The 24,966-nt window shown below is 41.6% G+C and overlaps 1 protein-coding gene across 8 annotated transcripts in view; it reads right to left on the reverse strand.

Moving 5' to 3' along the window:
* FANCC (FA complementation group C) overlaps nt 1-24,966 on the reverse strand; it is a 282,752-nt gene that overhangs the window by 5,398 nt on the left and 252,388 nt on the right. For all 8 annotated transcript variants that reach the window (XM_034646675.1, XM_034646674.1, XM_034646671.1 and 5 more), the window contains 3 exons: nt 23,046-23,127; nt 20,588-20,762; nt 15,933-16,139 (listed from right to left, as the gene is read on the reverse strand). In XM_034646675.1, the coding sequence (XP_034502566.1) occupies nt 15,933-16,139; nt 20,588-20,762; nt 23,046-23,127 (464 nt within the window). The remainder of the gene's footprint in view (nt 1-15,932; nt 16,140-20,587; nt 20,763-23,045; nt 23,128-24,966) is intronic.

Consider the following 24,966-nt stretch of genomic DNA (forward strand, 5'->3'; position numbering starts at 1 on the left):
CTGAAATGAGAACAGAGGAGAAAGAAAACTAGAACACTAACCAGACAGATCCATCTCTTGGTCCAGTGAACCAACCACACCCACCCTTCCCTGGAAACCAGCTGCATTCTTAGCTTCGAAGGGCTCTGGTTTTGTCTGCAAGGTGATCAGCAAAGCAAGTCTGTCCTCAGAGGTTGGCCATCCAGTGAGCAGTCATTTCCTCACGATCATCCGCTTCGACAGAATGGCCCGAAACTCACGAAGGCACAAATAAGCACCACATTCCCTGGAATGCCGGTCACAAGGTGGGCGATGGGGGCGAAGGCACGTGAACATGCCGCCTGACTGTCTGCAAAAGCTCACACTAATATGAGAACTGGAAACGGCTGGAAGGAAAATGCCACCTGTTTTCACACAAACAGCTTTATAAATGGCATTCTTGGGCTAGCGACCTGGGCCCACTTGTTTTTTAATAGACATCTAAGGTTTTAACACCTGATTCTCAAGGGAAGCAGGAAATGCAGGAATTGTTAGCTCTGCTAAATACAGCCTCAAGGCATTCTTAGTTGCTGGTGCCTAAGTATTTTCCTAAGAATTTCAGCTCAGCAAAAAGGGAATGGTGAGAATCTCACAACTGAATTGCGTGAAGAATTTACTGTGAGTGTTTCAGACACAAGCACATTAAGAAGTGCAATCTATATACTCACTTTGTGTGGGACGTTTTCTATAGACCCCTCAGTCCGATATTTAATCAGCCATAGCAGCCAAAGGGCAGCTTCCCACCCATCTCCACACGGACTTTCTGGTAGGGTGGCCGCCACCCTGGCGCACTTGGACAAGCCCTTCAATCCAGGGCCACCACCTCTGATGGGCAGTTGATTGAGGCAGATGTCCAGGCAGGCCACCAACCTAGGTGGGGTTCACTGTGGCTCCTGGTGTCCATATTACTCCGTGGTTTGTACTCAGAATCACAGATGCTGTGGATGACCTCCGTCAGATTCAGTGTGTCTTTGTGGATGAAACTGCGTGAGCCTCCCTGGGACACCTTAAAAGCGTTAATCTACTTCCTAGACCCCAAGTGCAGGGAGAGTGCCAGAAACCCCAGGGGCTCCCCTGGGCTGTTAGTAGGGCGGCGGCATAGCCGTAGCAGCTGACTGTGCAGGCCGCCCGCCCTGACCTTGTGTCACCTCCACGCGCCAACATGGCCTCCGCGCTGTCGCAACTCAGGTGTCTAGTCCCGCAGGCCTGTCTCCCTGCAGCCCAGGCGGGCAGCCTGCACTGTCGGCTGTATAGAGATGAAATTCATTTGAGTTCAACAACTATACAACTGAACTCTCTGTTTCAGATGCTAACTTTTACCTGGAACTGCTGTGGTCCAGCAACAGAGACAGCAGGAGAAGGAGAGAGAAACATGAACTCAGGACAGGACAGGAGGCAGGAGAGAGTGAGCCTCAAGGGCAGGAGGGACCCCAACACCACCTGAGCTGCTTCCGCCTCATCCGAGTCAAAGAGGCACAGAGCAAGTGAGCAGGGAAAGAACCCTAGTAGCCGGAGGAGCAGAACACCAGGCATGAAGGGGCAGGGGTTCTGAGGAAGGAGTTCAGTGGAAATTCCCAGAAGCCTCAGACAGGCAGAAGCTGATTACCGGGGCCTGTGCAGGAGCCCAGGGGAGCAGTTTGTAGGAAGTGTCCTACAGCAGAGGCTGGGGTGTGGGATCATGAGGGAGGCCACAGCCTTCAGACAGGGCTCGGACACGCAGCCCCTGCCGTCTGCAGCCTGGAGTGTGCGCAGCTCCCCAAAGCTGATGCTGGGATAAGAAGGATAAGACCAGGGCACTGGCTCAGCAGCTGCTCTGCTTGGGCCTGAGTTCGCATCAAAGCAGGGTCAGGGCTGGGGTCCTGAGGGCTGCTGGAAGAGAAAGGCCAGCCCACCAAAGCCAACACGTCTACCACTTGGCCAAGCAGACCTGGCCCAGGACTCCTTCCAGGGTGCTCTCAGAGAAAGTGATGAGATGGGGGGATGAGGAGAAACCCATGAGAGGCCAGCACTGTGCAGAGGACTCCTTCCATCTGTCCTGTTTGTAGCTGCATCAGCCAGGATGCCTTCAACCTGTCATGAGGTCACTGCAGGAAACCTTCCAGTTAGGAAGTCTGGTATGTTACTAAAAACAGTTTCAAAACCCCCACAAGGACAGTGTCCGTGAGGCTCTCTACACCATGACGGATGGGCTCCAAGGTGCCCAGGCAGCACCTACTAAAAAGCCAATGTGTAAAGAGAACCACTGGTGTTTTCCCTTCAATGACTTTTTTTGCAGCTGAGTGGACTTATGATATTTTATGAAGATGCAGTGGAGTTTTCCAACTTCCCTTAGCCTCAGGGGTAGGTCAGCAGCACTAATGCATGGCTAGGGCTGGACTGTTTTGTGGGAATGGGCTGCTCAGTTGAGGCAGCAAACCTGAATTCATGACATACTCTAGGCTCCTTATTCACAGCACATTCTCTATGGGAGAGACTCAAGGATGATCCATTCTGAATGTGGACTGCTTCCCCAGAATGGGTGGCTATGCAACTGGAATAACCAGAGGAGCATTCGCTGGGCCACTTTCTTCCTCTCATACTCCATGGGCAGGGCCAGGCCAGCCATCATCTCCATGGCCTGTGAAGCAAGGCAAACTCCACATGGGCCTGCTTCTCCATTCCCAAGGTTATAGGACAGGAGATGAGCAGAACAGGAACTCCCTGGGCAGAAGGACGGCACAGGCTCTAGGAGGAAGAGCTTAAGTCCCAGATGCCAGGCTTGAGAAGGCTCCCTCAGGGCAGAAGCTCCATCCATGGGAGGGCATGGGACAGAGGTCAGAGATCAGGTGAGAAAAATACCATCAATGCTTTCATGATTCACAAGTGCCTGCTGTTGACTTATCATGTTGAGAAATAATTGAAATATCCTATTAGTTTCAGGTTTCCATCATAGTGATTTGATATTTTTATATGTTACGAAATGATCCCCGTGTTGTCTAGTTATCATGTCATCAAAGTTATTATAATAGTATTGACTATATTCCTTATGCTATCCATTACATCCTCATGGACTTATTTTTGTTTGTTTTGTTTTTTAGATTCCATATGTAAATGAAGTTGTATGATACTTGTTTTTCTCTGCATGACTTATTTCACTTAGCATATACCCTCTAAGTCCATCCATGTTGTCACAAATGGCAAGATCTCATTCTTTTCTATGGCTGTGTAATATTCCATTGTGTATATAGACCACCACTTCTTTATCCATTCATCTATTGATGGACACTTAGGTTGCTTCCATACCTTAGTTATTGTAAATAATGCTGCAATAAACATGGGGAGTATATATCTTTTCAAATTAGTGTTTTCGTTTTCTTTAGGTAAATACCCAAAAGTGGAATTACTGGATTGTATAGTAATTCTGTTTTGAAATTTCTGAGGAAACTTCATACTATTTTCTATAGTAGCTGCACCAATTTACATTCCCACCAACAGTGCATGAGGGTTCCTTTTTCTCCACATCCTTGCCAGCACTTGTTTTTCTTGTCTTTGATTCTAGCCATTTAGACAGGTGTGAGGTGATATCTCCTTGTGATTTGGATTTGCATTTTCGTGATGGCCAATAATACTGAACATCTCTTCTTCATGTCTGTTGGCCATCTGTATATCTTCTTTGGAATAATGTCTGTTCAGGTCCTTTACCTATTTTAAATGGATTATTTGTACTTTTGGTGTAAAGTTGTATAAGTTCTTTATATATTTTGGATATTAGCCTTTTATCAGATATCATTTGCAAATATCTTCTTCTGTTCAGTAGACTGTCTTTTCATTTGTTGAAGGTTTCCTTTGCTATGAAAGCTTTTTATTTTGGTGTGATCCCAATAGTTTATTTTTGCTTTTGTTTCCCTTGTCTGAGGAGATACATCTAGGAAAATGCTGCTATGGCCAATGTCAAAGGGGTTACTTCCTATGTTTTCTTCTAGGAGTTTTATGGTGTCAGGTCTCACATTTAGGTCTTTAATCCATTTCGAATTTATTTTTGTGTATGGCGTAAGACAGTGTGTACAGTTTCATTCTTTTGCATGTAGCTGTCCAGTTTTCCCAGGACCATTTACTGAAGAGACTGTCTTTTCCCCATTGTAGATTCTTGCCCCCTTCGTCATAAATTGACCATATAAGCATGGGTTTATTTCTGGGCTCTCTATTCTGTTCCATTGATCTGTCTATTTTTGTGCCAGTACCATAGTGTTTTCATTATCATAGCTTTGTAGCGTATCTTGAAATCAGGGAGTCCTACACCTCCAGCTTTGTTCTTTCTCAAGATTGCTTTGGCGATTCAGGGTCTTTTGTGGTTCCATACAAATTTTCAATTTATCTGTTGTAGTTCTATGAAGAATACTACTGGTATTTTGATAGGGATAGCACTGAATCTAGACATTGCTTTGGATAATATGGATATTAATTCTCCCAATCCATGAGCATGGTATCTCTTTCCATTTGTTTGTGTCATACTCAATTTCTTTCATCAATGTTTTATAGTTTTCAGAGTATAGTCTTTCACCTCCTTGGTTAGTTTATTCCTAGGTATTTAATCTTTTTGGTGCTACTGTAAAGGAATTGTCTTCCTAATTTCTTTCTGCTACTTTCTTGTTAGTGTACAGAATGCAACAGATTTCTGCATATTAATTTTGTATCCTGCAACTTTACTGAATTAATTTATTCCAATAGTTTTTCTGGTGGAGTCTATGGTTTTCTATGTGTATCATCATGTCATGTGCAAATACTCTAGAGTTTACTTCTTCCTTTCCAAGATGGATGTCTTTTATTTTTTTTCTTGTCTGATTGCTGTGGACAGGGCTTCCAGTACTATGTTGAATAAAAGTGGCAAGAATGGATGTCCTTATTTTGTTCTCAATCTTAGAGGAAAAGCTCTCAGTTTTTCTCCATTGAGTATGATGTTAGCTGTGGGCTTGTCATATACGGTCTTTATTAAGATACCTTCCATTTAAACCTACTCTTGTCATATACAGTCTTTATTAAGATACCTTCCATTTAAACCTACTCTGTTGAGGGTTTTTATCATAAAGCGTTGTTTAATTTTGTCAGATGCTTTTTCTGCAAATATTAATATGATCATATGATTGCTATCCTTTGTTTTGTTAATGTGGTATGTCACAATGACTGATTTGCAAATACTGAACTATCATCCCCAGAATAAATCCCACTTGGTCATGGTGAATCATACTTTTAACGTATTGTTGAATTTAGTGTGCTAATATTTTGCTAAGGATTTTGCATTTATGTTCATCAGGAATAGTAGCCTGTAATTTTTTTTTTTTTGTGGTGCTTTTGGTTTTGGTATGAGGGTAATATGCTGGCATCATAGAATATATCTGGAAGTTTTCCTTCCTCTTCTATATTTTTAGAATGGTTTGAGGATACTAGGTATTTTCTTTAAATGTTTAGAAGAATTCACCAGTGAATCTGGTGGTAGACTTTTGTTTTTTGAGAGTTTTTGATAACTGACTCAATTTCATTACTAGTAATTGGTCTGTTCAGATTTTCTGTTTCTTCCTGATTCAGCATGGGAAGACTGTATGTTTCTAGGAATTTATCCATTTATTCTAGGTTGTCCAATTTGATCTCATGTAATTTTTCATAATAGTCTCATAATCCTTTATATTTCTGTGGTTTTGGTTGTTACTTCTCTTTCTGATTTTATTTGGGTCTTCTCTTTTTTCTGCTTAAAGGTTTATCAATTTTGTCTATCTTTTCAAAGAACCAGCTCTTGTTTTCATTGACCTTTTTGTTTCTTTTTTTGGTCTCAATTTCATTTATTTCTGTTCTTAACTTGATTTTTTAAAAAGATTTTATTTATTTATTTGACAGAGATAGAGACAGCCAGCGAGAGAGGGAACACAAGCAGGGGGAGTGGGAGAGGAAGAAGCAGGCTCATAGCAGAGGAGCCTGATGTGGGGCTCGATCCCATAACGCCGGGATCACGCCCTGAGCCGAAGGCAGACGCTTAACCGCTGTGCCACCCAGGCGCCCCATCTGTTCTTAACTTTATTATTTCCTTCCTTACACTAACTTTGGGCTTTGTTCATTTTCTACTTCCTTTAGGTGTAAGATTAGATTGTTTGAGATTTTTCTTGTTTCTTATGGTAGGCCTGTATTGCTATAAACTTCCCTCTCAGAACTGCTTTCACTGCATCCCAAAGATTTTGAACCATTGTTTTCATTTTGTTTCTATGCATTTTTCTGTTAGCCTCTTTGATTTCTTCATTGACCCACTGGTTCTTTAGCACCATGTTGTTTAGCCTCCATGTGTTGTTTTTTTTTTTTTTTTCATTTTTTTCTTGTGATTAATTTCTCGTTTCATACCACAGTGTTTGGGAAAGGTGTACTGTATGATTTCAATCTTCTTAAATTTATTGAGATCTGTTTTGTGGCCTAACATGTGATTTATCCTGGAGAATGTTCTGTGTGCACTTGAAAAGAATGTGTATTCTGGTGTTTTGGGGTATAATGTTCTGGGTCGTTCAAAGACACTATTTCCTTATTGATTTTCTGCCTGGATGATCTAGTCATTGGTATAAGTGGCCTGTTAAAAAAATCCCCTACTGTTATTGAATTACTGGCAATTTCCCCCTTTATGTCTGTTAATATTTGCTTTGTGTATTTAGGTGCTTCGATATTGGGTGCATAGATATTTATAATTGTTATATCCTTTGGGTAGATTGATCCCTTTTCATTACATAATGCCCTTGTCTTTTGTTACAGACTTTGTTTTGAAGTCTATTTTGTCTAAGTATTGCTACTCTGCCCTTTTCTCTCTCTCTCCTTTGTTTCCATTTGCATAGAATATCTTTTTCCATCCCTTCACTTTCAGTCTGTATGTGTCTTTAGGTCTGAAGAGAGTCTCTTGTAGGTGGCATATACAGGTATATATGTATTGCCATTTGTTGATTGTTTTCTGATTGTTTTTGTAGTTCTTCTCTTTTTCTTAAGATTTTATTTATCTATTTGACAGAGGCAGAGCATGAGCAGAGAGAGAGAGGGAGAAGGAGACTCCCTGCCAAGCAGGCAGCCCGATGTGGGGCTCAGTCCCAGGACCCCTGAGGCAAAGGCAGACGCCCAACTGACTGAGCCACTCAGGCACCCGGAGTTCTGCTCTTCCCTTTCATCTCTTGTCCTCTTTCCTTATGATTGATGGCTTTCTTTAGTGTTATGCTTGGCTTTCTTTCTCTTTACTTTTGTATATCTATTGTAAGTTTTTGATTACTGACCACCATGAGATTCATATGTAACGTCGTAATTATGTAGCAGTCTACATTAAGTTGATAGTCACTTAAGTTTGAACACATTCTAAAAGAACTTCATTTTTACCTTCCCATCCAATGTTATATATACTACTACTTTTTGCTACTTTTATCTGTTAACCTTCATACTAGCTTGGTAAGTGATTGCTCTACTATCTTTACTATATGTTTCCTTTCACTCATGAAATTTTTTCCTTTTATAATTTTCTTATTTCCAGTTATGGCCTTTTCTTTTCCACTAAGAGAATTCCATTTAACATTTTTTGTAAGACTGGTTTAGTGAGGATGAACTCCTTTGACTTTTATCTGGAAAACTCTCTCTCTTTCAATTCTGAATAATAGTCTTGCCAAGAGAGTATTCTTCCTTGTATTTTTTTCTCCTGTTCTTCCCTTTGAGTCCCTCATATGTTACTAGTTGCTTCTCTGTTCCTGCTTTTAAAATTCTCTCATCTTTAATTGCTAACATGTTACTTATTACATGTCATGGTGTAGACCTCCTCAAGTTCATCTTGTTTGAAACTCTCTGTGCTTCCTGAACCTAGATATCTGTTTCTTTCCCCAGCTGAGTGAAGTTTTCAGCTATCATTTCTTCAGATAAGTTTTCCAACCCTTTCTCTTTTCTCCTCTGGGACCCCTATAATGCAAATGTTTGTTCACTTAATGTTGTCTAAGACACTCCCCCCTTTACCTCATTTTTAAAAACTCTTCTTTTCTGCTCAGCTTGGGTGTTTTTCCATTACCTTTTAGATCATTGATCCATTCTTCTGCATCCTCTAACCTACTGTTGATTCCCTCTAGTGTATTTTTCACTTCAGTTGTGTATTCTTCAACTCTTGATTGTTTTTTTTAAAAAGATTTTATTTATTTATTTGACAGAGAGACAGCCAGCGAGAGAGGGAACACAAGCAGGGGGAGTGGGAGAGGAAGAAGCAGGCTCCTAGTGGAGGAGCCTGATGTGGGGCTCAATCCCAGAACACTGGGATCACGCCCTGAGCCGAAGGCAGATGCTTAATGACTGTGCCACCTAGGCACCCCTTGATTGATTCTTTTTTTATATTTTCTATCTCTTTGTTAAAGTTCTCAGTTAAGTTCAGCCACTCTTCTCATTCTGGTGAGTATCTTTATAATCATTACTTTGAACTCTTTATCAAGTAGATTGGTTATCTCCATTTCATTCTGTTTTTTTCCCCCCTGCGGTTTTGTGCTTGTTCTTTTGTTTGGAGCATATTCCTTTGTCTCTTCATTTTGCCTGACTTTCTGTGTTTGTTTCTATGAATTCAGTGGTATAGTTACTTCTCCTAAACTTGAAAGAATGATCATCTTCTGTGTAGCCTGTGTGTGCCTGGTGACTTTGACTGGATGCCTGGATTTGTGTCTGGTGTAGGCTGGAGGTCCCAGGATGCTCTGTGCAAAGGTATCTTAGCAAGTCATCTGGAGCCACAGTAGTGCTGGCCTGCATTTGTTTCACTTTGGTGAGATGACTGGAGCTATAGTGAAAGATGACTAGGGGTGTCCTGGTCTGCATTGTGCTGGGTGGGAAGGCTTTGGCTAGTACAGGCTAGAAGCCCAGGCTCACTGAGGTGATAGGTTGGCTGGGGCACCTGGACCCTGTTCCCGCCCATGCTATCAAGGTGGGGAGGAATGTAAACCATGATGCTTGCCAAGCCCTTTGATCTAGAGAGAGTCTGCCCCTGCCCAATGACTGGCAAGGTTCTAGGGATGGATCCTTTATAGTCCAGTTGCTCTTTTAAATCACAACATTTTTCTCCTTTCCAGGGTGTCTGGAGCTATGTGGGCTAGAGGCATGGGGCTTGCTGAGGTGGCAGGCTGACTTTGGTGCCCAGAACCGGCTCATGTGTGTGCTATGAAAGGGAAGGGAGAACATAAATCATCGTGCTCACCAGCCCCCCTAACCCAGAGCATTCCAGCAGCAACCCCACTGTTTAGTAGGACTCTAGGGCTGGTTCCTTTATATTTTAGTTGGCCTTTTAAACCATAGCTTTTTTTTTCTGTGCCCCAGGGAAGACAAATCTACTCATGGTTCCTCAGTACTATCCCTCTCCACTGTAGCTCACACTGTGTGTGGGGGGTTCCCTTCATTACTGTGTCTGCATCTTTCCTGCCATTCTCTATGTGGTCTATCTTCTGTTGTACAGAAGCTGTTCAGTCAGCCCTCAGTTCTTCAGGAGGAATTGCTCTATCAATAGGTATAGATTTGGTGTGTCTACAAAAATAGGCAAGTTCAGCATCTTCCTACATTGCCATCTTGGATGAGAGTTCATGACTTAATTATTTTATAACTGGAAGTTAGTACCTCTTAATCCCCTTCACCTGTTTTACCTCCCCCACCTTCAACAACCACCACTCTGGTGACTATCAGTTTGTTCTCTGAGTCCGTTTCCATTTTATTTTGCTTTTTCATTTGTTTAGTTTTTAAGGTTTTAAAAAATTTTTTAAACAGCTAAGGACATTTTAATTTTATCTATCTATCTATCTATCTATCTATCTATCTATCTATCTATCTATCTATCTACTTTAAGTAAGCTCTATGAGGCTTGACCCCAAGATCAAGAGTCACATGCTCTGCCAACTGAGCCAGCCAGGTGCCCATTTTGTTTTTTGATTCCACATATAAGTGAAATCATATGGTGTTTATATTTCTCTTTTATTTGTTGTTATTATTTTTAAAAAATCTTCCTTATTTCACCTAGCACAATACCCTCGAGGCCTATCCGTGGTGTTGCAGATGGCAAGATTTCATTTTTTCTTTTCATTTTGTATGGCTGAGTAATATTCCATATACATAACACATCCTTTTTATCCTTTCATGTACTGATGGACACTTATGTTGCTTCCATAGTTTGGCTATTATAATGCTACAATGAACATAGAGCTGCACATTATCTTTTTGAACTGGTGTTTTCGTTTTCTTCAGATAAATACCTAGAGGTAGAATTGCTGGATTGTACAGTAGTTGTATGCTTTTTAAGGGACTCCCATATTGTTTTCTACAGTGGCTGCACTAATTTACATTCCCATCTGTAGTGTGTAAGATTCTCTTTTCTCCACATTCCTGTCAACACTTACTTTGTGTCTTTTTGATAATAGCCCGTCCGACAGGTGTGAGGGCATATCTCATTGTGGTTTTGATTTGCGGTCCCTTGATGGCTAGTGATGATGAGCATCTTTTCAAGCATCTCTTGGTCATCTGTATTTCTTTGGAAAAAATGTTTGTTTAAGTCCTCTGCCCATTTTTTTTATCAGTTTTTTTTTTTAAGTTGTGTGAGTTCTTTATATATTTTGGATATTAACCCCTTATCAGATGTATGATTTGCAAATATTTCCTCCCATTCAGTAGGTTATGGTTTCATTTTGTTGATGGTTTTCCTCATTGTGCAAAAAGCTTTTTAGTTGGATGTAATCCCATTTATTTTAGCTTTTGTTTCTCTTAGCCTGAGGAGACTAGTTGAAAAAAATATTGCTAAGATTGATGGTGAAGAGCTTACTGTCTATGTTTTTCCTTCTAGGAGTCTTATGGTTTCAGGTCTTATATTCAAGTCTTTAATCCATTTTGAATTTACTTTTATATGTGGTATAAGACAGTGATCCAGTTTTCCCAGCACCATTTATTAAGTGTCTTTTCCCCATTGTATATTCTTGCCTTCATTCTTGTAGATTAACTAACCACATAGGTATGGATTTATTTCTGGAATCTCTAGTCCATTGATCTGTATGTCTGTTTTGTGCCAATACCATACTGTTTTGATTATGATAGCTTTGTAGTACAGTTTGAAATCAGGGCACGTGTCACCTCCACCTTTGTTCTTTCTCAAGACTGCTTTGGCTATTTGGGATCTTTTGTGGTTCCATACAAAATTTAAGTTCCTTTGTTCTAATTCTGTGAAAGATGCCATTGGTATTTTGGTGGGGATTGCAATGAATCTGCAGATTGCTTTGGGTAATAATTTTAACAATATTAATTCTTCCAATCAATAAGCATAGAAGGTCTTTCCATTTATTTGTGTTGTCTTCAATTTCTTCCATCAATGTCTTACAGTTTTCAGAGTACAGGTCTTTCATTTCTTTGGTTACATTTATTCCTGCAGGGTGCCTGGGTGGCTCAGTCCACTAAGTGTCTGCCTTTGGCTCAGGTCATGATCCCATGGTCCTGGGATCAAGTCCTGCATCGGGCTCCCTGCTCAGCAGGGAGTCTGCTTCTCCCACTCCCTCTGCCCTTGCCCCCTGCTTGTGTGCGTGCTCTCTCACATAAATAAAACCTTTAAAAAAAGAGTAAATTTATTCCTACACATTTTATTCTTTTTAATGCAATTGTAAATGGGACTGATTTCTTAATTTCACCTTCTGATGCTTCATGATTACTGTATAGAAATGTAACCCATTTGTTTCTGGTAATTTTGTATCCTGCTACTTTACTAAATTCATTTATTAGTTCTAATAGTTTTTTGATGGAGTCTTTAGGATTTTCTAAATATAGTACCATGTCATCTGCAAATGGTGAAAGTTTTATTTCTTCCTTACCAATTTGGATGCATTTTCTTTTTCTTGTCTGATTGCTATGGCTAGGACCTCAAGTGCTATGTTGAATAAAAGTGGTGAGAGTAGCATCCTGGTCTTGTTCCGAATCTTAAGATAAAAAGCTTTTATTCTTTTTTCACCATTGAGTACAACGTTAGTTGTGGGTTTGTCATATATGACTCCTATTATGTTAAGGTACATTCCTTCTATACCCACTCTGTTGAGAGTTTTTATCATAAATGGATGTTTAGTTTTGTCAGATGCTTTTTCTGCATCTATTGAGATGATTGTATGATTTTTATGCTCTGTATTTTTGAATTTGTTTTGTGAATATTTTGTTGAGGACTTCTGCATCTACGTTCCTCTGGGGCTCTGGCCTGTAGTTTTCTTTGTGTGGTGTCTTTATCTGGTTTTGGTGGCCTCATGAATATGTTTGAAAGCACTCCTTCCTCTTCAATTTTTTGGAATAATTTGAGGAAAGTCACTAACTCTTATTTATTTATTTATTTATTGAGAGTGAGTGGGGAAGGGGCAGAGAGAGAGAGAGAGAGAGAGAATATTAAGCAGGCCCCGCACCCAGCATGGAGCCCAACACAGGGCTTGATCTCATGACCCTGACATCATGACCAGAGCTGAAATCAAGAGTTGGTCACTTAACTGACTGAGCCACCCAGGAGCCACATTTGTTCTTTAAGTGTTTGGTAGAATTCACCTGTGAAGCTGTCTGGTCCTGGAATTTTGTTTTTTGGGAATTTTAAAATTACTGATTCAATTTCATTACTTGTAATGAGTCTACTCAGATTTTCTATTTCTTTGTGATTTGGTCCTGGATGGTTGCTTGTTTCTAGGAATTTATCCATTTCTTCTAGGTTTTCCAATTTGTTGGTGTTTAATTGTTTGTAGTAATCACTTATAATCCTTTGTATTTCTGTGCTGTCAACTGTAATTTCTTCCATTTCTGATTTTATTTATTTCAGTCCTCTCTTTTTTTCTTTATGAGTCTGGCTGGAGGTTTTTCAATTTTTTTTTTTTAAACCAGGTTTTAGTTTCATTGATCTTTTCGTGTGTGTGTTTGTGTGTGTGTGTGTGTGTGTGTGTTCCTCCCTCTTTCATTTATACCTGCGATGATCTCTATTATTCCCTTACTTCTACTAACTTTGGGCTTTGTTCTTCTCTTTGTAGTTCCTTTAGATATAAAGGTATAAAATTAAGGTTGTTTACTTGGGATTTCCTGTTTCCTGAGGTGGGCCTGTATCGCTATGAACTTCTCTTTCAACTGTTTTTGCAGCATGTCATAAATTTTGGAAAGTTGTTCCCATTTTCATTTGTCTCATGGTATTTCATTCGTCTCAGGTGAAAAAAATGCCTCCAACACTCTCATGATTCAAAAGTGCCTGTGGCTGACTTTTTGAAATAACTTTTAATTTTAGAACAGTTTTATATTATAGTTTACTGAAAATACAGAGAGATCCCGTATCTTCCACATCCAATTTTCCCATTGTTAGCATCTTAAATTATTATAGTACATTTGTCACAATTAATAAACCGATATGGATACATTTTTATTAACTAAAAGCCAAACTTTTTTCTGATCGCCTCAAATTTTTTTGTTCCAGGATCACATCCAAGATGCATTATATTTAATTTTCATGTCTCCTTATGCTCCTCCTCTTGGCTGTGACAGTTTCTCACACTTTCCTTTTTTTGGTGACCTGGACAGTTCTGAGGAGTAGTGGGTAGGTATTTTGTTGAATGGCCCTCAACTGGGGCTTGTCAATTACTTTTCTCAATATTAGACTGGGGCCACGGGTTTTGGGGAGGAAGACCACAGAAGTGCCATTTTCATCACATTATACTAAGGGTACATACACTCAACATGACTTATGTTGACCTTGATCACTTGGCTGAGGTAGTGGCTGAAAAATGACTATTATAACTTATATGTGGCCAGAGATAAAATGTTAGTTGGTACTGAGGTCTACAGACACATGGACATTTTTTAGCTCTCACTTATGAAGTTCATCCACCCTAAACAGACTTGAAATTAAGTGAGGTATGCACTGTGTAAAAATATACAATAGATTTTGTGCTGGGATGGGCCCTGAGGAGATGGCACCCAGCATGTGTAACAGGCAAGTACTCTTCTGCTCTTGGCAGTGCCTAGGCTCTTGAGAGGCCTTCTGTCTGAACATGAGAGGCAGGACTGAAAGGCTGGCTGCTGTGGCCTGCCTCCTTCATGCTGAGTGTTCCACTAGGACTGAGGAGAACCTCCTGAGTGCTGACTTCTGAGGTTCTTGGCAGTCCCATTTATCATTGGGACTCCCCTCATATTCACATTCAAACAGAACCTGCCCGGGGAAGGGAGCAAAAGGGAGTTCTCTGGGTGCTGGGAACATTCCTTTCTTGATTTGGTTGCTGGCTGCATAGTTATTTTTGGTTTATGAACATTAATCAAGCTGTACATTTTCTTTATGTATATTATATGCCAATAAAAAATAAAAACAAAAGCAAATAAAAATTCTAAGAGCCAGCATGTGGATGCTTTTTAAATTTGCTCTTTTAACCATTTTTAAGTGAACAATTCATTGGCACGAAGTAAATTCATAATACTGTACAACCATCACTATTATCCATTTCCAGAACTTTTCTTTATCCCCAACAAGCTCTCCATCCCTCTCCCCTGCCCAGCTCTTGGTAACCTCTGTTCTACTTTTTGTCTATAAATTTGCTATTCTAGGTACCTCATATAAGTAAATCATACAGTATGTGTCCTTTTGTGTCTCACTTATTTCAGCATAATGTTCTCAAGGTTCGTCCATGTGGTAGCATGTATCAAAACTTCATTCATTTGTAGGGCTTAAAAATATCCCATTGTATGTACCGACCACACTTTATCCGTTACCTGCTGATGGACTCTTGGGTTGTCTGCACCTTTGGCTATTGTGCATAATGCCATTATGAACAGGGGTGGCTAAGTGTCTGCTTAATTCTAAAATTCTTTTACACAGAAATACAATTGCCAGATCATATGGTAATTCTGATTAACTTTTTCAGGAACCATTAAACTCTTCCACAGTGGCTGTACAATTTTAATATTCCCAACTGGAAATACAGGAGACTTCCAATTTCTTTTTCTTTTTTTGAGAGTTCCAATTTCTCCACATCCTCACCAACACTTGCTCTTTTCCACTTTGTTTTGTTTGTAACAGCCATCCTAGTGGGTGTGGAGTATGACCTCATTGTGGGTTTTGATTTGCACTTCCCTAATGGCTAATAATGTTGAGCATTTTTTCCACGTGTTTAATGGCCATCTGTATATCTTCTTTGGAGCAATATCAATTCTGATCTGTTGCCCACCTCTGATTTAGATTTTTGCTGTTGCTGAGTTGTAAGAATTCCCAATATATTGTGGATACTAAACCCTTATTAGAGATACGATTTCCAAATATTTTCTTCCTATTCCATGAGTTTGTCCTTTCACTGTCTTACTAATACCTTTTGAAGAACAAGAGGTTTTAATTTTGATGAAGTTCAATTTATCTATTTGTTGTTGTTGCCTGTGACTTTGGTGACATTATCCAAGAAGTCACTACCTAATCCAATGCCATGAATGATACTCACTTTGGACTTGGACCACTCTTTACCCCTCATGTCAGCTGGGTTTCAGGAAGGAATTCATTATAATTGGCAAATTTTTTTTTTATATTAACAAACAAAGCTCTCTGGATTGCTACAGTGAACATATCTCACCGAAGTCTTGTTCCAGTTCATGAGGAGGATGGGAGTCATGCAATGTAACTGAAAGAATAAGTACATGGGGACACAGAAGACCCAGTTTGGGCTATGGGCCCTGGCAGCAAGCTGTGACCTAGAAGAAGTCACCTCCTTTCTCTTCCATGTCGTGAAGGTGTTGCAAGGGGCGGGCTCTGGGGTCCCAACTGTCAACTTCACTGCCTGTCCATCCATGTTTGGATAGCACCCTGGTACACACACTTGTCAAAGGCCAGACCTTTGGGAAGACAATCCACCTCTTCCCTGGAATGTGAGACTGAGCATGCTAGAAAAGGGGAGACTTACAAGGGCGGTGACTTCCCGGGCATTCACATGGCCTCCAGGAGCCCAGAGCAGGAAGTTCAGGAGGAGGCGCCTGATCAGCTGTTGACACAAAGGTGGTCCAGGGTCTCTGTCTCGGCTCTCTGCAGCTGCCGCCTGCAGATCCTTGGCTGAGAGAATCGGATTTCTTAGCAGCTTCTTGAGGCGGCTGAGCACTGCCTTTACCTCTACCTGGGAAGTATGATTCAAAGGTGAGAGATTAGGGAAGAGCCAGGACATTCATGGTTCTAGGATTTATTTGGGACTTTGAAGCAAGCCCCCTGAAAGAGGAGAGGACTGGCGCCCAAGGGAAGGCAGACAGAGGCGACTCATGTCTGAGCTTACACACTGCTCCACACAAACCTAAAATGGGCGTAATGGAAATTTCTTGACTTTCTTTCGTCTTGCTCACTAAGCAGCCAAGGCACCATGCCAGGAACTGAGCTTTTTTTTTTTTTTTTTTTTTAAAGAAAGGAAATGGAGAAAAATCCTCAGCAGAATGTAGTCAGATTTTTATATTGTGGGAAAAAGAACAAAAAGCTCCTTGAAGACTCGCTCACTATCACAGCCACAAATCAATTAAAGCCCCATGCAACTGGACCTTCACTGAGCCAATGTTCTGATAAGAATGAGGTTTGGCTCTTGCCTTTTGCGATCTTTAAGGGGAGGAAACACACACACCACATTTGTTTTGTTTTAGACACTGGGACAGTCTGTTCATACATGTTTAAAGCCCAAGCAGAGGTCACAAGTCTGTGGAATCCACATAATAATGGTGATTGTTATAGATCTGTGGGTTGTTTTTGCATAAAAAATACTTATTTCATGCTGAGACTTCTGCTTGCTATAAGAATGGTACATCGAGTTGTGACTTGAAAACAAAGAAAAAACTGAAAAGCCATAGATCCAAAATGCCACACGGCACTCATGAACAGATATGTTCCGTCATTTTCGGAAGAATACTTAGGCCTATTCTAAGAATTCCCATGACCAATTTTATGGATTTTGTGTGAGTCTTTTTTTTTTCTTCCCCTGGAAGTTAAGGCCTCCTTCAATGAAGTCTGTTATAAACTCCAGTACACTAGGAGTGCTGTGTGAGCTACTCTGACCACAGTCCAAGACCGTGAGAAACTGCACCATGGGGCTCTTCCACGGAGAATGGCAGCATTCCAACAGGAGAGGGCTACTCTCTCACCACCTCCTTCTGTCAGCTGGGCCCAGCCTGCCCTCATCTGCTGGCGTCTATGGGAGCCCAAGATCCTCCTGCCATCTTAAATGGTATGCAAAAATGTCAGGGCTTAGGAAGCTATGCCTTCATATCCATTTTCTTCTTGACTGAAGAAAATCTTCTTGATTTTCTACCCTTGTCCAATACTCCCTAAGACCGGTCTTCTTCATCCCAGACCATCTTTCCCTTTAAATGCCTTCCACAGCTATAAGCTTCTATCTGACAAGCCAAAACTTTAAATGCTTTTTAATTTGTTTTTAGGTAAAAGACATAAGCTTTCTTTTCTAAGTAGTACTTTTTATCCTGCATTATGAAAATTTACGTATACTCACTGTAGAAATTTAGAACAAAAAATATGTAACTCCATGACCCAGATAAAAGTTCTGATCTAACTTGATCCCAGCCTGGTCCCACTCCATTTTCTCCAGGGGAGTTGGAGGAAACCAGGTTCATATCCTTCTTGTCTTTTTCCCATGCCTTGTGAACACAGCACTCACTATGCATTATGTTTTCTTATAGCATCCACAATGCACTGTAAGCAATATCATGTATCTTGAACACAGTCTTTGAGAACATGATTTTTCATGGCAGAATGCTAGTCCATGGTTAGGATACATCACAATTTAATTAGTCAGTCTTTACTACTGAAAGTTTAGGACATTTGTAACATTTGCAATTACAATAATGCTCATGTCTTATACATAAATCTTTGTATGGATCTCTAATTACTTCCCTAGGAGAATTTCTAGAGATGGAATGACAAAGCTAGAGTATGAACCCTGGACTAATTCTTAGGGATATACAAACACAGGTATTTCTTGTTTTTATCATGATCCAATTCCAAGTTAGCAAAAGAAGATGGACACTGGCTGGCAGTGAACATGGTCTGCAGAGAGAAGGGTGGGTCTTTGTGTGGCGGTTGCTTTTGCTTCCCCACTACTGAACCTCAAGGATGGCCAGGGGAGGCAGTGCTTCTAGCCACAGTATGCTATCAGGGCTGAACGAGTAACCAGATTTAATGACACCTTTTGAGGAAAAGGCACAGATGTTGTCAGGCTCATTCACATCTCCCAATAATCACACATTCAAAGGCAGCTCAGAGTTTGTTTCTCAAGTCACCCAACAGACCATCAAAGGGATTAAAGCTCAAAAAACCCTGGAGAGTGAGAGGTATGTCTTACTAGTTGAACTAGGAAAACTGGGCCCACTTGCTTGTCAGGATGTCACACACACCAGCGCCTCAGGTTGGGCACCAAGGAGGAAAAAAGAGGCTTTGGGATCACAAACATGAAGTGTGGCTTCAATCACAAGACAAACAGCCACCTCTGACAAGGTAGCGAAGAAGGAAGCGAACATGCTGGCACTAAACTATTCTGAATGAGCTAATTAATCTATTTTTTAAAAAGATTTTATTTATTTATTTGAGAGAGAGCAAGAGAGAGCATGAGCTGCAGGGAGGGACAGGGGTGAGGGAGAAGCAGACTCCTTGCCAAGCAGGGAGCCCGTTGTGGGGCTCAATCCAGGACCCTGAGATCATGACTCGAGCTGAAGGCAGATGCCCAACAAACTGAGCCATGCAGGTGCCCCAAGACAATCTATTTTTATCCAGTATGCCTAAGTATCCCTGGAGTAATAAGAACTATGCACACGTTTTATTAAAAAAAAAAAGAAGGGGCGCCTGGGTGGCACAACGGTTAAGCGTCTGCCTTCGGCTCAGGGCGTGATCCCGGCGTTATGGGATCGAGCCCCACATCAGGCTCCTCCGCTATGAGCCTGCTTCTTCCTCTCCCACTCCCCCTGCTTGTGTTCCCTCTCTCGCTGGCTGTCTCTCTCTCTGTCAAATAAATAAAATCTTTAAAAAAAAAAAAAAAGAAAGAAAAAGAAAAAAGACCAAGTTAAGTATTAGAAAGACATGCCAATGCAGAACTTTCCAGAAATTACATTTTTGGGGGAACAGTTTATTTCTCTATAGTTCAAGAGTGAACTTCTGTTAGTTTCTATCATCGATATAGAATTTAACACATAACCTACCAACTTAGCTTATAAACAATCAAATATAAAGTATATATAACAGGGCTTTGGAAATCATTAGTGCTACATACATTTTAACTACTACTATTATTAAAAACAAGGATTTCCCTTAATTAGGATTAGGATTTCCCTTAATTAGTTTAACTGATGTATTTTTTAATTTATTCATTTGAGATTGAGAGAGAGAGCACACAAGCAGGGGGAGGAGCAGAGGGAGAGGGAGAAGCAGACTCCCTGCCGAGCCTGAAGCCCAAGGCGGGGCTCGATCCCAGGACTTGGAGATCATGACTGGAGCTGAAGGCAGACACTCAACCATCTGAGCCACTCAGGCGCCCCTTTAATTGATATTTTAAAAGGGAAATAGTAGGCTTTCTTTTTAATCATACAGCAACCCTCAAAGACATATGTGGATTATGATAATTTCTTTAAAATGTTCTATTTTTGATATGAAATAAATTATCACCAAATTTCAACTTTTTGAAATCTAAAACTTTCTTTCCTCTATATGCAAACCTTTAAACAAGTAAAATATACAGCCATATCTGAACTATTCTCTGCTTTTTTCCAACAACGGAAAACATCAAGCAAATAGGAACACTGTTCTCTACATAAAGAAACCTGCTCCCTTTAATTATTAAAATTAGCAAAAAGTGCTAGCAGTTAAGGTTTTAAAAACTGGCAAATAAATGTTTGCAAGGGAGGTGCCAATGCCTTTAATCAAAGCATTGCCTCCTGTAATCATTATACTCCACATAAAATAACCACTCTCTTCGCCATAGACAGTCAATCTAGTACTTAGCGGCTCTGTTACTTATGAAAATGCCCAAGTCCTTTTTCAGAAGCGAAGGGGTTAATATCAGATTACTTTAGTAAGAGTTCTAAACAAAGCTGGTAATGTGAGGACCTGTTGACTGATCTAAGAAAGCAGTAAGTCAAGACAGGCGGGCTGCCGATCAGAGGGAGGACAGAGCCCCTCAGAAGAGCAGTCAGACTCTGCACAGCAAACGCTGGAGGACGCGGCCCCGGGGCCAGGAGCGCCTGTGAGGGCAGAGCTGGCAGCCGAACAAGAACAGATGAAACAATGTGGGAGACAGAAGGGCTCTGCCTCATCTCCTCGACGCTTCCGAGGAAAGCAGAGGGGCAGTGTGCTGTCTCCAGTCAACCCTGTGAGGCAAGAAGACATCTCTGATCACAAACCCAGCACACACACACTCACTTATCTGGGTGGACATCGACACGCTTCCACAATGAACACAGTGAACACTCGGTGCTTAGGTGCCTGAGGGTTAGTGGAAGCCAAACCCACTCCAGGGCCCCTTCCTGCAGCATCCTTTCCCGAGACGGCCCCGGAGCACCACACGCAGTGGGCCCTGCCACCCACCATGATCTGTGCTCTCTGCGGACTCCCGTCATGTGGGCTGCAGCTGAATGCCAAGAGCCACAGCAGGGCCTCAGAGGGTTCAGCTTCTGACATCACTAACTGCTCAGCCGCGATATCAGCCCATCCTCCAAAGTGAATGAACAAAAACCAGCACTCAAAGGGGCCTCCGTAGGACCTGGAACAGAACCAAAACACATGGCAGCCAGCAACTTGATTTCTTTTTCTTTTTGGTTCTTAAAGCAACTGTAATGTTTGCGAATGGTTGGCTTAAATTGTTCTTATCCACTGAAGTACAACTTGCGAGGAATACAAGTTAGACTCAGAAAAGTAGTTCACAATGCCACACTGAACTCATCACAGGGCCATCAAAGGCAGGTCTTTCAAAACCCCATGTGCCCTGAGGACTTCAGACATTTAAATCTTTATATCCAAGGACCATGAGTGAGTACAGGCCTTTGACAAAGAAAGATTCTGGACCATGACCAACAGGAATGCTACAAGATGAGAAAGTGCAGGCACCCCCTCTGCTTTCTGCCTGGCCTGCACAGCTGGACTGCCGTGGAAAGTGGGGCCCCCCAGCCATTAGGCAGCCACCCAGGTAGCTCCAGAGCAAGAACTGAGGGGACTCCTGGGGGTCCAGATGGAGACCAGAGAAGGGATGCAGACAGAAACATGTGCTGTTTCCTTTCTGACAAAACACAAGGTTCTGGTCAGTATTTTGGCAATTATGAATTTTGAATGGACTGCATACTGTATTCTTTCCTGTCATCACGTGTATGTCAAGCTGGAAAGTTAGAAGCTTTAGTGAAGCTATCCTTTTGTCATGCTGGGAACTGAGAGGTGCGCTGGTTGTTTAAAGGGTAGACTTCACTCAAGGAAAGGAATCAATATGTACAGTGAAAGTGTCAGCAGCTTAATATCTCCTCTGATTTTTTCAGAGGAACAGGACTGGCCAGAGAGCAAGTTAGATCAGAACCAGGGAAGCTCCTGGAACAGGAGAGTTCGGGGCCTCTCTTGGTTGGGTCTGGGTCTGCTGTATCTGTTCTGAGAACAAGTAATTAAATGTTTTGAAATCTAGCTTGTGGAACAGTGAAGAGAAAAGAAGAAAGGAGGGTATTAATCTTACTTGTCCCATAGGAGAAAGAGGTGGTGCTCTGTGGGCTGCATCAGTGGTCAGCTGGGTTATGAGGTCTTAAAAGCAAGGGACAGGCTCCAAGAGGGTCTCTTCCATACAGACCTCACTATAAGCGGAGCACCAGGGCTCTCTCATATTCCCTGCTCACAGGTGGGGACCACACCTGGAGCAGAGCTTAGAGCTTGCCTTTCACAAATGCACCTGGTCCTTCTTACTGTTCTCTACCAGTAACTGAGTATGTGACGCAGTCCCAGTGGCCAGCTGAGAAAGCATCTAAACTGACTCATCCACTCCTCCCTGCAGGTGGACCCTGAAATCTAATGAAGGCAGATCTAGGTTAGGTAGGAGTCCCATGAGGTTTTGGGTCTAGGTCCTACTGTGCAACAGGAACCACCTGAAAGGATGCACACGGGGCTGACAGGTGTTACAGGTCGTTAGTGTGGCCAATACTCCGATCCCCGCCTGGCTGCTAGTTTGTCTCATTTATTGGTAAGAATCTTCTTGTTGGGGAGGGGTAGGTAGTAAGGGGCACAAAGCCTGCATCAGTGATCCTGAACATAAGGAGGACCAACCGGAGTGTATGATAGGTCAGTGAGGAGATTACAGAGAATTTCCAGAAGGAATAGTGGCAAAAGGAACAAATAAAGACAGTCTTAGTAGGTTAATATAGACAACAACCAAAATATTTAGAATCTACGAAAAAGTCAAGAAGCAGCTGAAGGGTGTTACATCACAAAGAACTTAGTGAAGCCTAAATGTGATTGCTTTTAGGAAAATAATGTATATGAGAGGGTACTTAATATCATGTTGGAAATTAATTTATATTAGAATGGATTTTCTAACTTTAGACAAATATTTATTAAAAAGAGGAGGAAAAGGGGGCATTTTATCCTACTGTTTAGGAGAAGGTTAGAATTTCCTTCCCTAGAGAATAACAGGAAGGGAGAAGACCAAGGGACCCAGAGGGCACCACCCTTCTCCTTCTGCATGGCTGGGGCTGGGGGCAGCATGCGGGCACTGCTTTTTTTTAGGGTCTAGTCTTCTTATTGTTATACTTGTATATTTCAAAACCCAGTACCAGCCATTATTTGGGACAGTTTCTAAGCAAGATACTTACATACCCACCTGTTGATTCCGAGCTGCTCAAAGTGATACATGCAGCTGGCTCTGTGCTTCCTCCATTTCTCACTCAGCAGTATGCTTACCTGTCTGGGGACGGTCACAGACAGTAACACCATCCCCCATCAGCCCTCCATAAAGTGAAGATCAGGGTCAAGAGAAGCCACTGTGACACAGACCTAGGAGTTGTCAAGATTTGCTTACCCATGAGTCTGGTCTTCAACTATTTCTCTGAGCATTTCAGAAATATGTTTCAGTGGCTGGTGCCACAGTTCTTGTGGGATATCTGTAGGTAGAGAGACAGACCAGAGGGAACTGAAGAAAAGTCAAACCTATTAGGATCATCTGCTGCTAAGACCAGGAGAGCTCTGGAAAAAGGACTTATTTTTCCTGGTCCATGGGACCCATACCACTGGTCTCATGCTGTTCCCAGCCGATATCCAACTCTTAAGCCTGGGAAGATCCTCAGTGTTACACAGAATTAAACTTCAAAGGCTCTTTAACTCAGGTACACGGAAGGAGACAAACTGCATAAGCAGCCCACCCTAGGACTGCAAATGTTATGTTGCAGATGCTCCAGGTTTTTTTCTTTTCTTCCCCACCCCCCACCCTCTATCACTGACAGTTCATGATTTCGAAGTACATGGAGATGGTAGTAAAAGTCAACAAGGAACTAAAGATAGGCTGCCCAACTCTTTTTCTATGACTGTGATGAATTCAGAATAGGATTTCAGGTTTAAAGGAAAGAAAAGGCCAGGAAGATAATACACAGATATCATAAAAACAAATGTCTTTCCTTTTCTTTCTTTCTTTTTTTTAAAGATTTTATTTATTTACTTGACAGAGAGAGAGACAGCCAGTGAGAGAGGGAACACAAGCAGGGGGAGTGGGAGAAGAAGCAGCAGGCTCCCAGCAGAGCAGGGAGCCTGATGTGGGGATCGATCCCAGGACCCTGGGATCACGCCCCGAGCCAAAGGCAGATGCTTAACGAGTGAGCCACCCAGGCGCCCCAACAAATGTCTTTTCTTGAGTTAGTTTTTCTGGTTTCGTAATTATTCCATGATTTTAGACACATCTGAACATGTACGTATCTGTAGTTCTAAACATCTGAAAAAGTTACCATATTTCCATGCAGTCATAGATTCTGTAATTAAATACATGAGAAGATAATGTAAGTGATGGGATAAGCACTGCTAACGACTCCACAAATGTCACGGATTACTGGATCATATGTTATCTTTCCCTCCTCTGAAATGCCCCTAACTCTTGATTTGTAGCCTTTGAAGTCATGTTTCATTTTCTTCTTTGTATTAATTATTTAGATACTTATTTTATGTCCCCCCGCTACTTGTAGCTCCTTGGATAGTCAGGGCTTGTAAGTGATCTATCTTTTATGCCCCACAGGACTTTACAGTGGGCACAAAATCAATTTCTGATGAATAGAAGATCAGTAGGAGAAGAAAGGGAAGAAGAAAGGGGGGGTAAACAGAAGGTGGAATGAACCATGAGAGACTATGGACTCTGGGAAACAAACTGAGGGCTTCAAAGGGGAGGGGGATGGGGGAATGGGATAGGCCGGTGATGGGTAGTAAGGAGGGCACGCATTGTGGTGCACTGGGTGTTATACGCAACTAATGAATCATGGAACTTTACATCAAAATCTAGGGATGTACTGTATGGTGACTAACATAATAAAAAATCATTATAAAAAAAAGAAGATTCTATTATTAAAAAATACTTCAGGGCGCCTGGGTGGCTCAGTTGGTTAAGCGTCTGCCCTCGGCTCAGGTCATGATCCCAGGGTCCTGGGCTCGAGCCCCACGTCGCACTCCCGGCTCGATGGGGAGTCTGCTTCTCCTTTGCCTCTGCTTGTGCTCTTTCTCTGTCTCAGATAAATAAATAAAGTCTTAAAAAAAAATTCAACTCGTTAACTTAACATTCATTTTTTTACCCAAAAGTAATATGCTGAAAAGCAGAATAGGAGGAACTTCTGCTAAAATTCACTTATTTATTTTTGGACATAAATCTAGGACAGTCACACAAAGGAAAATGTAAAAGGCTGAGTTCCTGCCCAAGGTATCACCTTAGTCTTTTGTTTATAGATTTCCCAACTTAACAAATAACA

The sequence above is a fragment of the Ailuropoda melanoleuca genome, chromosome 17 (assembly GCF_002007445.2).
Source record: "Ailuropoda melanoleuca isolate Jingjing chromosome 17, ASM200744v2, whole genome shotgun sequence".
NCBI classification, from domain to species: domain Eukaryota; kingdom Metazoa; phylum Chordata; class Mammalia; order Carnivora; family Ursidae; genus Ailuropoda; species Ailuropoda melanoleuca.